Source organism: Amblyomma mixtum, chromosome 7 (assembly GCF_055824585.1).
Source record: "Amblyomma mixtum isolate Tamu chromosome 7, ASM5582458v1, whole genome shotgun sequence".
NCBI lineage: Eukaryota > Metazoa > Arthropoda > Arachnida > Ixodida > Ixodidae > Amblyomma > Amblyomma mixtum.
This window is the reverse complement of record NC_143018.1, coordinates 46084592-46099961: the sequence shown is the minus strand read 5'-3', so window position 1 is coordinate 46099961 and position 15370 is coordinate 46084592. Positions and strand designations below refer to the sequence as shown.

The 15370-nt window shown below is 46.3% G+C and overlaps 1 protein-coding gene across 1 annotated transcript; it reads left to right on the top strand.

Moving 5' to 3' along the window:
* The first annotated feature begins 1155 nt into the window (after positions 1-1155).
* Positions 1156-15074, top strand: LOC149335890 (uncharacterized). Its single transcript, XM_089552436.1, has 4 exons — positions 1156-3483; positions 11259-11356; positions 12076-12296; positions 13129-15074. The coding sequence occupies exons 1-4, from the start codon at positions 3438-3440 to the stop codon at positions 13253-13255; spliced, it is 492 nt and encodes a 163-aa protein (XP_089408562.1). The 5' UTR covers positions 1156-3437; the 3' UTR covers positions 13256-15074.
* Positions 15075-15370: the final 296 nt, after the last annotated feature.

Genomic DNA, 15370 nt, shown 5'->3' with positions numbered 1-15370 from the left:
CTTGACCCCTGCACCCATCATCAGTTTGTGATCTAGCTTGTGTAGCCCACGTAGAATCGGCCGTTAGCAACTATGCCTTTCAAATTGTGCACAGCAGTGAGGCTGAAAAAGACTATAGGCTGGGCCTGCCCTCTTCGCTCAGTTTACTTTGTCGGCCACCCGCCATGGTACAATTGAGGGAAGACAAAGGGAGTGATGTGCAACCACCTCCAGCCGGCTACGCCTTCATCTACAAACGCCCTTGTGGGTTTAAGCAATTGAATGGCCGTCCCCATGGCTGACACCAGTAGGTCCGCTTGTAAGGCAGGATTCAAGCGAGACAGCAGCACTGGCCATTGCTGTGAGGTGCGGGAATGAGAATTTTTGTTTGTACATTATTTGCTTGCTTTGGAGGAATTTTAGGTGGCATGAATAGTCGATGTCTTTTATGTAATGAATGCATTTTTTAGCCACTTTCAGAACAATTTGTTGCTCAGGCTGTTAAAATATGCTCGCGCTGCCAGGGAAGGGCGGATTTTTTTCTCACTATTTTGGTTTGAGCCAAATGACTGGACATAAGTTCTTTGTACAGAGCTGTCCAATGTGTGTGCTCATTGAGGATTGTAAAAGATTTGTTATTAGACGTGTGCCCACCAAGATGCTTATATTAGGAAATTTTTGGTTCTTTCTTTTTTTTGCAGGGATGCAGCTTTGCTTGTCACATCATGAATTAGAAGAGACCATCATCGTGAGCAGCTGGAGGCTACCAGAAGATAAGCATATTTTAGACGTGCTAAATTGTTCAGGCAAATGTTGAGAGTACTTTAAATTTGTAGTTTTCCAGTGCAACGGTGCATGACCAAAGAAGGGAAGAAGGATACTTGAAGAAAACAGCGCAGCAACAGGGACAAGAGAGAAGATGAGACAGGTGCTGACTAGCAACTGAAGGTTTATTGAAAAGGAATGCATAAAATATACTCTCTTCGCAACCAAGAGCGTGCATGAGCTGCGCAAACAACACTGATAACCTGTCAACTTCAGTCATGGTGGTCAGGATACAATAGTTCACAATCATTAACAAGGACGGATGGCCGTTCATGGCTGTGAACTGTTGAATCTTGACCACCATGACTGAAGTTGATAGCTTATAAGTGTTGTTCGCGCAGCTCATGCATGCTCTTGGTTGTGAAGAGAGTATATTTTATGTGTTCCTTTTCAATAAACCTTCAGTTGCTAGTCAGCACCTGTCCCATCTTCTTTCTTGTGCCTGTTGCTGCGCTGTTTTCTTCAACTTGCCGTTTTACTGAAGTTGGGAAGAAGGATAAAACACAGCACTCACTGACAACTGGTTATTTAACGGCGCAGACACTGCTTAAATGCCTTCAGACCAGCGGAGCAGGAAAAAAACAAACTTATCACACCTTTATCATCAAAACTATGAAAGAAACATCATTTCTGTGTTATATGATACAACTGAAGTATTGCTCGCACATTGTGAACCAGCTTTTTTAATATGATGCGTCTCTGTCCCTTCACAAGTGGCTTGCTTCTGCTAAGGATCTTCACACTTGAAAATCTCTGTACAATCACTGCAGTGCTTGACAAGTTTGGAACCTGTCCTCATTCTTTAGATCTCCTGCATGCAGTTTGCATTTACGGGCCTCTAGCATTTTGCCTCCATCGAAATGCAACCACCGCGGCCAGGATAGAACCCGTGTCTTAACAGGCCAGCAGCCGAGCACCATAACCACTGAACTGCCGTGGCGGCTCATGTATGTGTGTGTGTTCCGTAGGGCTGGAAAACTATGAACTTAAATCAGTGATGCTAACCAGGCCAACAACTAACTCTGCTGTTCATAATACCTCTGCTCCTTGTTTCTAAATGGCCAATTAGGTGGCACTGCTACTTTGTTTATTTGTTGCAATTTTGTGCACAAAATGAATGTCTTATATTTGGGAAACACAAAGTCCAGGTGGTGTATGTTTGCAAGGTGTGCTATTGTTGTGTAGATAGTTTACTGAAGTGTTTTGTATTTCTAACATGCCAGTTGAGAGGTGTGTGTGCATTTTCATGCTATGGTAATGTGCCTAGTAACTGTTTAAAACATTAGCTCTGGTTCTTGTTCCTGAGTAGCTCACATGTGTGCTGCTCATCCCTTTTTTCTTAGCTAAGCTACTTCATCAAATTGCATGTTGTAGGTGTCACCATGCATGTATATCTTAGAGCTTAAAGTAAGTGCTCTTGGAAGTCATCTTAAGGTGAATTCGCACGGTGGACTGAATTGCAAATCTTGAGGGTGAACTGTGCATTATGTGGCTTGACGTCGCGAATTGACGCCAACCAATTGGTGTCTGCAGATGGAAAGAGGAGGGCGTTTTTTTTCTATTAGGACAAGATCTGCTGTTTTCATCTCATGTGTGAATGCTTTCAGCATGCGGACACTGCCTTTACTTGAGGTGATGCTAGAGATCTTTTTGCGACCTCATCCGTTGTGTGAATATACCGTAAAAACCCGCGTATAATACGAACCCGAATATAATACGGGGCTAAGATTTAGAGACGCGAAATGGGAAAAAAAGTTTCACCCGCGTATAATACGAGTAACACAAGCTCATAGAAGACATTTATTCAAATCGCATCCCGCACTTCACTTCAATTACTTTGTTCTTCAGTAGCGCTTTCTTCGAACATTTCTTTGTCCGACAAATCATCCCAAATGTACTCATCTTCCGTGCCATCGAGGGCGTTCGAGATGCTGCACTTCTTAAGCCCGCTTCAGCCGCCCGGTTGGCGTCACTGCAGGCTCACCTGAGTGCATCCACTCTGCGTAGCACCGCCTGACTGCGTCCTTAAACGGTTTGTTTACACAACCATCAAACGGCCGCGAAAGCTTTGTCGCATTCCGCTGCACACGAAAAGGGCTTCTTTCTGTTGTGGCCATCCACGAATGCTTCCTTCGACGACACCAAACTGCCTCCCGGCCGCACCGTTGCCGATGTTCTCCGCAGCCAAAATCGCTTGAAAGTAGCCGAGTACTGTTTTCGAGACCGTGACATCGTGCTCTCTAAAACAATATCCACTTCACGAAGCGTGCCTTACATGCTAGCACGTGTGTTGTCAACAGGCGCACGGCACACCGCGACCCCCCGGCGCACCCAACGGATCAACAAAGAAACGACGTCGTGACGTCATTTGTCGAGAGTAACGAAGCCAAGCCGTAGCCACGCGCCAATAGCGAAGCGAAGCCATAGCCACGCCGCAAAAACGAAACCAAAACATCGAGCAACTTCGAAAATTTTTATTCGGATCCGCAAATAGTACGAGGTGGAAATTTAGGACGCTAATTATGGGAAAAAAACCTCGTATTATACGCGGGTTTTTACGGTACCTTTGATGTGCATTTTGGTGTAAGGACATGAACTCTAACTAAACCTAATTCACAGAACTGGCCCCAGCAATGACATCCATCGATGGGGCGAGTGGCAGTGGGCCAGACGAGTTTGGTGAGCGAACCTTCTTGTGATGCATGCCATTTTTTATTTTTCATAATCAAATCGGCCTAAGAAACTGTTCACTGCAAACAAAGGATTTGTCCAATGAGCGCCTGTTAACCCTGTCCTGTGCCACTTGAGGGCGTCTTATCCCCTGAAACTTCTACTCTCATCCTTCCACCATCTCTGCTGTGCCCCTAACTTTGACTGTATGTGCTACATTGACCTTTCTTGAAATTGGTTACATACCCTTCCCAGGCCCCATTTCTTTCTGTACTTTTTATCTCTACTTTGTGTCGCTCTCCTACTCTACTGTGTGATTACATCTATACCTTTCGATAGCTTGCCGTCCTGCCTTCAGTTGCATTTCAAGCCTTTTCATTAAGCTTCATGTTTCTTTCCCATAGTTATCTAATAATTAAAAGCTTTTTAATTGATTGACATCCCCTTTCTTGTGAATTAACAAAATATATTAGCATTATTCTGGTTGTCTGGTACATTCACAGTTGTTAGGCGTTGTACCGTGTACAGGTTGAAAAGTTTTCTGGCACAGTGTTCCTGCTGTCCTTCAGCAGATGCGCAGTTAATTGAACCTGACGTCTTTTTTTTTTCTTTTTGCACTGCCTATGAGGCTTGCTGTACTGCCCCTTTCATTTTTGGCAGGATATGCGATTTTTCTGAACTGCTCTCGCTCCGCAGTGTTCTGCTGTGTCTTTAAGGCTCGTTTATGGGGGTTCAACGTCCCAAAGCGACTCGGGCTATGAGGGACGTGGTAGTGGAGGGCTCCGGAAATTTCGACCAGCTGAGTTTCTTTAACGTGCACTGACATCGCACAGCACACGGGCCCCTGGAACTTCGCCTCCATCGAAATTCCATTGCCGCAGCTGGATCGAACTCTCGTCATTTGGGTCAGCAGCCAAGCGTTATAACCACTGAGCCACTGCGGCCACGGTTGTCACTTGTCACTTAGCCCTCATTATTTCACCAGTTATCTTTTTAGCCATCAGTGTTAGTCTAGTTTGAAAGGGTGTGCGCTAAAAAAGACGTACACAGGAAAAAGATAGAGACGACAAAAGAAGCCAGGCGCACATATATATCCGCTGATAAACAGATATGAGCTGCGTGATGGAGCGTGACCCCATCAACCAAACATAAGACAGCGCAAAAAATGCATATCTAAGTGACATTAAAAGAAACCCAAGAAAGTGAACATATCAAACACCTGCCGAGGTAAGGTAAAAAAGTGGGATTCGTATCGGCTGACAACAATGCATAACAACATGGGAAAACAGAGCTGTATGAAAGATGACACTGAAAAAGAGGATAACACCATAAAAAAGGCTAACAACATGACGAAATTTTTAACAAAGAACAAGTGAAAGATGGGGATAAAAACCGTGTAAAGGGTGGTAAATAAAGGCACATTGGAACATCTAAAAGGACACTAAAACATAGAGAGGCGAACGGGTTAATAGTCTAGATGTACCCATCCAGAAAGGCAAGTTCATTTCTAGACAGGTTAATGGAAGGCGTGCTAACGCACTTGTCTTTCCTGAGGTGAATAAAAAAGGCCTCGATTACTTCTCTTTCTGTCTTGTCCTGAGCCTTAGCTAGAAACTTGGTTTCATTAAACTTGGGGTAGCAGTTCTGGCAACTGCTGCAGTGTAACGGAAGGTTACCTCCAGACCTGTTCTTCATGGTGACGTTGTGCCTGCGGGCGCGCTCATTGAAACATTTCCCGGTTTGACCCACATACACTTTGCCGCACGTCAAGGGAATCTCGTACACAACATTGGCAGTGCATTGTGTGTACACGGTTTGATGCTTGATATTACAGGCCTTCTTAACACGCTTCCTGGTCACCATCGGACATAATTTCGCCAGTTTGCAAGTAGCCGAAAAAACCAGCCTAACCCCGTGACGAGACGCAACTTTCTTTAAATTGTGTGAAAGACCATGCAGGTAAGGTACCTATAACCTGCACAGGTTTCCGTTCTGTTTGATGTTTAGCATGCTCCGAGTTTTTAATTTTTTGCAAAAGGTTTTCAGACATGTTCGTGACCAGATTTGCAGGGTAACCTGCAGCAGAAATTCGGTCGATCTGGCACTGGAAACTTTCACCTATCTTGTGGCCGCAGGATTTTTCTAATGCAGATTTCATGCAAAGAGATACTATGCCAAGCTTTACCAGCTTGGAGTGGGCACTATCATAGGGCAAAAGTGACTTCTTTGAGTGCGGCTGATAAGACCAACACACATGATCATTTGTAAAAATAAGCTGTAAGTCAAGAAACTGGAGTCGATCATGATCTGCTCGTTCATGCGTGAATTTTAGACCCCTCGATGAAGAACAGAAGGTAGTGAGAATTTGGACTACAAGTGTATCAGCAGCACAGTATGAAGGTGCGTTAAGAAGGACAAGATAATCGTCGACGTATCTGAAAATACGTGTTATCCCTGTGTCCTTCAAGCTAGCTTCAAGGCGCCGGTCAAATGACGCCAGAAAAATTTCGCATAAGACCGGTGCGACTGAGGAACCTATACAAATTCCGGCTTTTTGCAAGTAAAACTCATCCTGGAAGCAAATAACAGTGGAATCCAAATAAAACAATAGTAGGTCCAGAAATTTTTCAGTTGTGACACCGGCAGAATTTTGAAACCTGACTTCGTCAAATTCTTCCAAATGTTCACGAACAGCATCCAACAATCCGTCGTGAGGCACAGAGTAAAATAAGTCCTCAACGTCAATTGAAAAACCAGTTGTGGCCGATACCTTGCCTCCCTCCAGTACCTGCACCACTTCCTTTGAGCTTCGAACGCGGTAAGGGTAAGCGCCAGCTATTCTGTCCAGTTGGCACCGAAGGAAGTCACCCACAACTTTTTGCCACGTATCCCTTTCAGACACAATGGCACGTGGTGGACAAGCAGGCTTGTGCGTTTTACCTGAAAAGAATATTTCGAGGCATCCGGTCTCAGCTCCTTTGACCGCCTCGGAGCATGCTAAACATCAAACAGAACGGAAACCTGTGCAGGTTATAGGTACCTTACCTGCATGGTCTTTCACACAATTTAAAGAAAGTTGCGTCTCGTCACGGGGTTAGGCTGGTTTTTTCGGCTACTTGCAAACTGGCGAAATTATGTCCGATGGTGACCAGGAAGCGTGTTAAGAAGGCCTGTAATATCAAGCATCAAACCGTGTACACACAATGCACTGCCAATGTTGTGTACGAGATTCCCTTGACGTGCGGCAAAGTGTATGTGGGTCAAACCGGGAAATGTTTCAATGAGCGCGCCCGCAGGCACAACGTCACCATGAAGAACAGGTCTGGAGGTAACCTTCCGTTACACTGCAGCAGTTGCCAGAACTGCTACCCCAAGTTTAATGAAACCAAGTTTCTAGCTAAGGCTCAGGACAAGACAGAAAGAGAAGTAATCGAGGCCTTTTTTATTCACCTCAGGAAAGACAAGTGCGTTAGCACGCCTTCCATTAACCTGTCTAGAAATGAACTTGCCTTTCTGGATGGGTACATCTAGACTATTAACCCGTTCGCCTCTCTATGTTTTAGTGTCCTTTTAGATGTTCCAATGTGCCTTTATTTACCACCCTTTACACGGTTTTTATCTCCATCTTTCACTTGTTCTTTGTTAAAAATTTCGTCATGTTGTTAGCCTTTTTTATGGTGTTATCCTCTTTTTCAGTGTCATCTTTCATACAGCTCTGTTTTCCCATGTTGTTATGCATTGTTGTCAGCCGATACGAATCCCACTTTTTTACCTTACCTCGGCAGGTGTTTGATATGTTCACTTTCTTGTGTTTCTTTTAATGTCACTTAGATATGCATTTCTTGCGCTGTCTTATGTTTGGTTGATGGGGTCACGCTCCATCACGCAGCTCATATCTGTTTATCAGCGGATATATATGTGCGCCTGGCTTCTTTTGTCGTCATTAAAGTTGGAAGTTGCGCTTCTTTCCTGTCGTCTCTATCTTTTTCCTGTGTACGTCTTTTTTAGCGCACACCCTTTCAAATATGAATATGTACCAACTAGCCCGTCAAAAAGCTTTACTACTGTTAGTGTAGCAGCCGATCAACTCTTCACTGAGATGTGTTTCTCATAGTATTAATGTTTCTACAAGTTTTAATACAGCATAACCCTGCTGATGTACTCCTCACGGGACTAAAAAAAATTGGCTGTGGCTTAGCTCAGCTATGCCAGACATACGTAGCGAGAGGTAATGGACCTTCATTGGCTAGGCGAACTCGTCGAGCTGCATCTTCACGGCGTCGCTTATTCAGACGTTCTGCATGTTCTTCCTCGGTCTCGTCGCCTTTGCCTTGTTTCGTTCCAACAGCTAAGCTTGGTTTGTTTCAGCCTCTCCGACTCGCTCTCCATCTCTGGCCACAACAGCTTCAACGAACCGCCCTCTTATACAGGCCGCTGCTCATTCATTCATAAATCTTTAATCACAAGGATGACCTGAGGCCCAAGGGGGAAGTGGGTTGGTTAGGTGAAGGTGAGGGTGTCGGTCTCTGACATGAAGTCTAGCAGGGCACTGAGCTTGCGCTTGGCGTCGGTACTGGGGGCCCTCCAGTCATCGTATGTCTGGATGTGGTAGGCAGAGGTGTAGCAGGCGCAGAGGCTCGCAGTGCCAGGACAGGTCCAGATCAGGTGGTGCAAATCAACAGAGTCAGCAGGGCAATCGGGGCAGCCGATCCTGGTTCGGTGCCATCGACTCGGGATGTCCGGGGTGTACGCTGCACCGGCTCGCACCTTGTGAGCGAGAACTTGGGCCGGGCGAGAAAGTCCAGAAGGAATGGATGGAGTAATGTCTGGGACAAAGTCCCACGACAAACCCCTCTGCTCTTGTTAAAGGCGTGTGATGATAGAGTCAGGTATTATGAGCGGGATGGGAGAACAATAAGGGTGGTCCGAGTTGGTCGGCTCACGTTAAGGCAATGCCGACGGTCTTCCTCTAGCTGCGCGCCAGCAGCCTCGTGGGCAGTCCTGTTCCCGGTCCCTTGTGCGTGATTTCTGGGTGTCCAGTGAATGCATACGTAGACCTGGGAGGTCTCTTGCTGTGCCTACTGCTATCTCTGGCTCTCCTCCTCCTCTGACGTTGCACCAGATGGCGCGGCTCCATCTGGCAACGGTTGCTAGGCAGCGGCGCAAGAAGCGGTGTGACCACGGTGTGACCACCGCCGCAGTGAAAATGCTACTTTGCGACCAATAGCTCTTGCTACAAAAAAAAAAAAAATGCAAGAGCGAGGAAACATTAGAGGCAGGAAGTAGGACAAATTTAAAAATGACAGGAATGAAGAACTAAACACATTTATTGCAGTGCTGGCACTTGAAAAAATCATGCAGCATTGTCTGCTGCATTTTCTTAGGTCCGATGAGGACTACTCATTTCTCCAGAATTTACGGGGCTATGTGGCTGTTGTGATCGTTGCAAACATACTTTCTGAGAATGTCTAATGCCGCTACAGCCAACATAATGGTTGGTTCCAGCGGAGGCTAGCCCTCGTCCTCTTTGTTGCCACTGCTGTGTGCATCCAGAAGTCACAAAAGATGTGATGAGGTGCGGAAGGACAAAATCAATCGCGCCAGCCACACTAACACTAGCAGCACAATTACAAAGAAACAAGGATAGGTGAAGAAAAAATTAGCTGTGGTTTAGCTCTGATTAAACATGGCGAGAAGCGGTAGCTTCATGTGGCTGCGCTTTGCAAAGCTTTGTTTGTTTCTAGTTTCTCGGCTTGTTGAAAGATTGTTGTTTCTTTGGACTTTGCCGCACGTAGCTACGTGAAACTACTGCTTCTCACCAGGTTTAACCGAAGCTAAACCACAGCTGATTTTTTCCTATACCCGTGGTGTTAGATTTTCTGCGTGTGGAGCGCTAATCTTCCTCTTTGTATTCTTCGTCTTCCTCTTGTTATTCCTCTTCAAACTCCTCTCGAAATCGCCTGTCACTGATCAATCATGAATCGCTCGAATCACAAATTACCATGATATTGCATGAGCGGCTGTGTAACCTAGCAGTTAGTATACAAGAAGCACATATACAGGGTGTCCCAGCTAAAAGTAACGAAGCTTGTAAAAAAGAGGATGATCCCTAGCCGAGTGAGACCAACTGAGGGTTGTTGCCAGTCGCGTGTCCTAGTCTGTAGTATTTTTTTTTTATTATGCAAACATGATTAATTAGCAGAGACAAATTAGCTAACTTTTTAATTATTGCCTACAGGAAGAAAGTGTCAATGCAGGAGTTGTAGATCCCTTTGAAAAATAACCGTTTGCCGTGTTTGCAGCCAAGTACCACTGATACAGCTTCTTTTATTTGACTTAAAAGAAAGCCCGCGAAATACAAAAAGAGCCACGTGATAGGGAAGCAGTTTCAGCGCTCCCAGACGACCAGCCAAGCAAAGACATTCGCTTATCTTTGCAACGTTGTCCCGAACGGGGTTCGGCGTTTTGTGATGGTTGCGAGATATACGTAATTAACTCTCGCATCGGCGCTAGGGCGACCGTTTCTTCAGCGCGTGACGGTGCAAGTTAGCGGCACGGCCACATTCCTATCACTCGAGGCGAGGTTACGCGTGAAAAAGCGCTCCATGCGAGCCGCGCTTCACTTCCTTGAAAAGCAGCACCCGCTCACTTTCCATGACACATAAGCAGTTCCTGGTGCATATCTCGCCACCTCCTCAAGACGCCAAAAGCTGTACGGGACAGCGTTGCAAACATAAGCGGATGTCGTTGCTTGATCGCTCGTTTGGGAGCGCTGTAACTGCTTCCCTATCACGTGGTTCTTTTTGTATTTCGCGGGCTTTCTTTTAAGTCAGATAAAAGAAGTTGTATCAGTGGTACTTAGCTGCAAACAAGGCAAACGATTATTTTTCTATGGGATCTACAACTCCTGCATTGACAATTTCTTCCTGAAAGCAATAATTAAAAAGTTAGCTAATTAGTCTTTGCTAATTAATCACGTTTGCATAATAAAAAAATACTGCAGACTAGGACACGTGACTATCAACAACCCTCAGTTGGTCTCACTCGGCTAGGGATCATCCTCTTTTTAACAAGCTTGGTTACTTTTAGCTGGGACACCCTGTATATCTCCAGTTTTATTGAATTGTCACACCGTGGGTCTGAAGCTTAGTGGTTAGCGCACCTGGCTCTCGCCCAATGGACCTGAGTTTGAATCCCACTGATTGTGAGGTTTATTTGTTTGTTTATTTTATTTGTGGCAGACTTGAAGGTCATGTTGCGTACATGGCGATCTCAGCCGTGCACCTGTAGCAGTGAAGCTACTGCTTCAAAAAAGTGCAACCACTGTTGATGATGATGGCACAGCCTGTCTGAATGCCGTCTGCCTAACACAGTGGTGCTAGACATGCCAGGCCAAGTAAAGCCGCTTTAGAAGTAAACATAAGACCGCCACCGTTTCTCATTTAGGCTGGCATGGGGTGTTATTTCACAAGTATTACTGTGTAGGAATGTGGCCGAAGTTACAATGCAACGAACAGCAGGGTTTATAATGCATGGAACCCTATTATCATCATGCCAGATCTAGACCACTACAATGTGTAGCAGCCAGGAAAATGCAGCACCCATCAACTCAGCAGCGAGGTTCTACTGTGCAAAGCTTTCACTGTTACCTTGAGAGCAAAATACTTAATTTTTTTCATTTACTTGATAGCCCACAATGTCAAACTGAACTCAGTTTGCTTTTTGCTTATATGTGCTGCTGAGGTGCATTGATATTTGTGTACTTCCTTTTCTTGTCAAAAAAGTATGCTCAGCCGAGGAGATGGAGAGCGCCGCGGACTGCCAGCTCCAGCTGCCTGGTGGGCAGGACACTGTGATAGGTTCTGCTAGGGATGATGGAAAGGTGATTGTGCGTGTTCTTAAGTCATATAGTGTATCAAATACCATAGTAGAGTGAGTGAATGATTCTTAATTAAATTGGGGCTGGTACATAGTGAAATGGGTACAGTTTAGAGGATGATGCTAGCTTACAGTAGAAACTTATACTAGTCCCAGTAAGTGTGCCGAAAAGGGTAGTGTGCAAAGCATAGATGTGTGGTTTCAGACAATATCATGTAAGGCACAGGTCAGCATTTCTAATTTGTCATTTTTGTACTTCATTACCTGACGATGCCATAATGGGTCTGCAGTTATTCTTGTCCTGAGGAAATTCTTAGTACACAAATAATTTTTGATCATGAGGAGGCTGCCTTGTTCTGTCAGGTATGCCTAGTTGTTGGTATGTGAAATTTATTCTCATTTCTGAAGTTTGTTTGAATTGGGGCAGAGAACATTATTTCAACTTTTGGCGGTATTTGACTCGGAATGAAGAGAAGCTAGAACTGTCAGAAGATTGTGCTATATATTTCATGTTGCACGCAAGCAATTTCTTTTTTTTCGAATTATAAGGCTAGAAATAAAAAATCTACTGATTTTGGACACTGCTCGCTGTAAAAGAGTGCATTCATGCCTACATAATTTTTATGTTTTTCAGCTGTTTGTTTTAAGTTATGAAATATTTAAAATCCCTTGATTCACTGCTGTTAATGTGTACAAATGCGAAATTCTCCACGTTTGCTGCAGGTCTATGCAGGCAGTGGGCTCTGGATGGAGCCTGGTGCCTGGCAGATGCTCCTGAGAGCACCAACAGACTCAATGTTCTGCCGCGGTGCTACTCAGGTGTATTGGACACCTGATGAGCTGAAGAGCCGCAGCGTGACTGGCGTGCTTTCAAATAAGTGCCAGTCTCTTGGCAGAACAGAGGCGAAACCGGCACTTACACCGGAAAAAGTCTTCTCTGAAAGGTGCTAGTGCTTTTTTTTTCTTTGCTTTGAGTAACACCTAGGCAATCAAACTTTGCTTCAGCCAAATACAGTCGCGCTCACTTACAGAAAGCGTGATAGTCATGGAGATCCTGTTCATTGTATCCGAGGTTTGTAACAACTGCAATGTCCTTATTGCATCCAAAACTGCAAAGTCGGGCAAAAGTGACGTTTAGTTTTTGCAAGGTGTGTTATGCCCATACGTTTCTTCATGCAGGCTCTATCACAGCACTTTCAGAGATCTCCACACTGTTTGTGTGGCTCTCGCTAAGATCCGTTCTGCCAGTAACCTGATTTATCTATTTGGTTGTGAAATTAGCATTCTCAACGACTGGTGGCAAGTCATTGTGCGCGTTCTCCGATCTTGCTGCGACAAAGATAGTGCAATTGACATATCTGCACAGAATGTATAAATAGCATTGCCCGTTGTTTCGAGTAATCTCTGTCTTTGGTTTTCATGCAAGCATCTCAATGCATCCAACAACACACAGCAGACGCGGAGTGGGTAGGCCCATGTGTCGTCAGCAATCAGAGGTTGCCAGACAAGCAGTCAGTTCGCAAAGGAAACGAAAATCGTTTTAAAGATATCTGCCGCACGGAATCAACTGAAACGTTTTGGGTATTGTAATTTAATGTGTTGGGAATTAAATGCTACAACAAGGGTATGCACGAAAGTAGGCTTCATGGCCCCTTTAATGGCGAACATTCGTTTCTGTGTTTTTACAATGAGAGTGGTAATTCTGAATCTCACTTTTGCATTTATCATGTATCTAGTTGTGTTCAAATGTGGCCTATTTTGTGTTCTATTGTGCAGCTCGTTTCATATCTACATGGGAGACATACCAAAGGAGCTCGCAGAGAAGAGACTGAAAGCCGTGCGCATGCACCTCTCACATCTCACAGAAGCTGGGGGACGTGCAACGAAAAATTGGAGGTCATGATGTATAAATTTATTTTGCCACTTACCTATGCCGAAGCCGTCAGGCATCCCCGCCCAGAAACGTTCGTTTCGTACCAGCATCCACCGCAGTCGACACCATTTCGTCCTGCCTGGCCACCACCGCAACGTTTCCGTCCATGGCGGACACCGGACAACCTACCCATTTGTTATGTCTGCGGCATTCCTGGCCATGTGATGCGTCCCTGCCGCCGCCAAGTGTTGTCCCCTGCTGCCAATACTGACCCTCGAGGTTACGCCTATGCCCCTCCCCAGCCTTTTCACCGCACTTCGCCTTCTGAGACCACTGCTTCCTCCGATCTCAGGCCGTCTATTCGCCGCCGTGCTCCATCTCCGCGTCGTCGCTCGGTTTCCCCGATGCGCCGTCGTCCCTCTTCCCCCTTCGGAAAACTAGTGCCCGCAGTTCCGGAGGCAAGAACTGCTTGCTTGTCACCAAGCTCAAGACCTCGACTTTCTCCGACAAATTTGATCGCGGTTTCTGTGGAGGGCACCGATGCTTTCGCGCTTGTTGACACCAGTGCTGCTGTATCTGTACTAAGTGAGAAATTGTGCCGCCAGTTACGAAAAGTGATGACTCCGCTATATGGTTTTATGCTTCGCGCCGCTAATTCGCAACTTATTGCGCCTTTGGGGGCATGTACAGCCCGAGTTACTATTCAGGACGTTCTGTATATTGTTGAATTCATCGTCTTCCCATGGCCGTCTCACGACGTCATCTTAGGCTGGGACTTTCTCTCCCAACATGACGTTGTCATCGACTGCGCTCGTTCCGAAGTCGCCCTTCTTCCCTTCGGCGACGACTCTGTGAACGCTTCCACTAACTTGTGCTCCAAGCTGACTGTGGCTGATGACGTCATGATCCCGCTGTGCTCTGCTGTGCTCGCCTCTGTTCATTGCGACTCTGGATCCAACGGCCCTGTCATCTTCATCCCGTCCGACTCCTCTGCTTCTCGCCACTGTCTACCCCTGCCATTCGCCGTGCTTGCCGTCTCAGCCGGCTGCAGCGCCTTGCCCCTGACGAATCCATTCCTGTGCCCCTCCACTCTTCTTCATGGTGAATGCTTGGGATGTGTCCAGCCTTTCGCTTCCGTCGTCGCCTGGGACCCTTCTGAGGACGACTCCTGCCGCCTGCAAGTGTCTTCACTTACTTCCTCCTCACCGTCTCCTCAACCCGTTCCCGAGGCCGTCTTTGTGGGCTCAATCGACACAAATCTTTCGCCACCGGAGAAGACCCAGCTTGCGGCCCTGCTAGATAAGTTTCGGTCATCGTTTGACTTCTCTCACCACCGTTTTGGTCGCACTTCAGCTGTTACCCATCGGATCGACACTGGTGCCCATTCGCCGTTGCGCCAACGCCCATATCGCGTCTCGGCCACCGAACGCCAGGTTATCGACACCCAGGTCAATGATATGCTGCAGCGTGGCGTCATACAACCATCACACAGTCCTTGGGCTTCCCCCGTCGTCCTTGTCACCAAGAAAGACGGCTCTATCCGCTTTTGCGTTGACTACTGGCGCCTCAACAAAATCACCCGAAAAGACGCCTCTCCGCTACCCCGCACCTCCACCAAGATGTAACGGCCTTTATTGACAGTTGTGAAGGCCGGTTAGAGCGGGCAAGGACAGGTCCGGTCCCGGAACAGTTCACGCTCTCGTCTCGCGCCGCGCGTCGGCTCTGCTGCTTCAGCTGCCGATCGTCGTCTTCTCATCTCGCGCCTCGCCTCGGTTCTGCTGCTCTGACTGCTGATCATCTTCCTCTTTACAGGTTTCTATTTTATAATAAAGCTTTCGTTTGCCCTAAATCTGGTTGTCAGTATATATATCGTAGGGCATTACAGACCCTTTTGGCCAGCTTAATTGGAAAATATTATTAGTAGCAGGCGCTGCCTTTTTGCAACAGCTTGCGATGCACTAATCGAAGAAGCTATGTTATCATGCGCAATGTGCAGCACACATTTCTGAGTGATGAAAAAACTTATCTATGGTGCGCCATTAGGACTGGCGTCCCTCATTAGGCCTAACACTATCCCGATACCTGCAAGCAGGATCTGTGCCAACAGGCCGACGCCATTAGAACCAACAGGTCTGACACCGACAG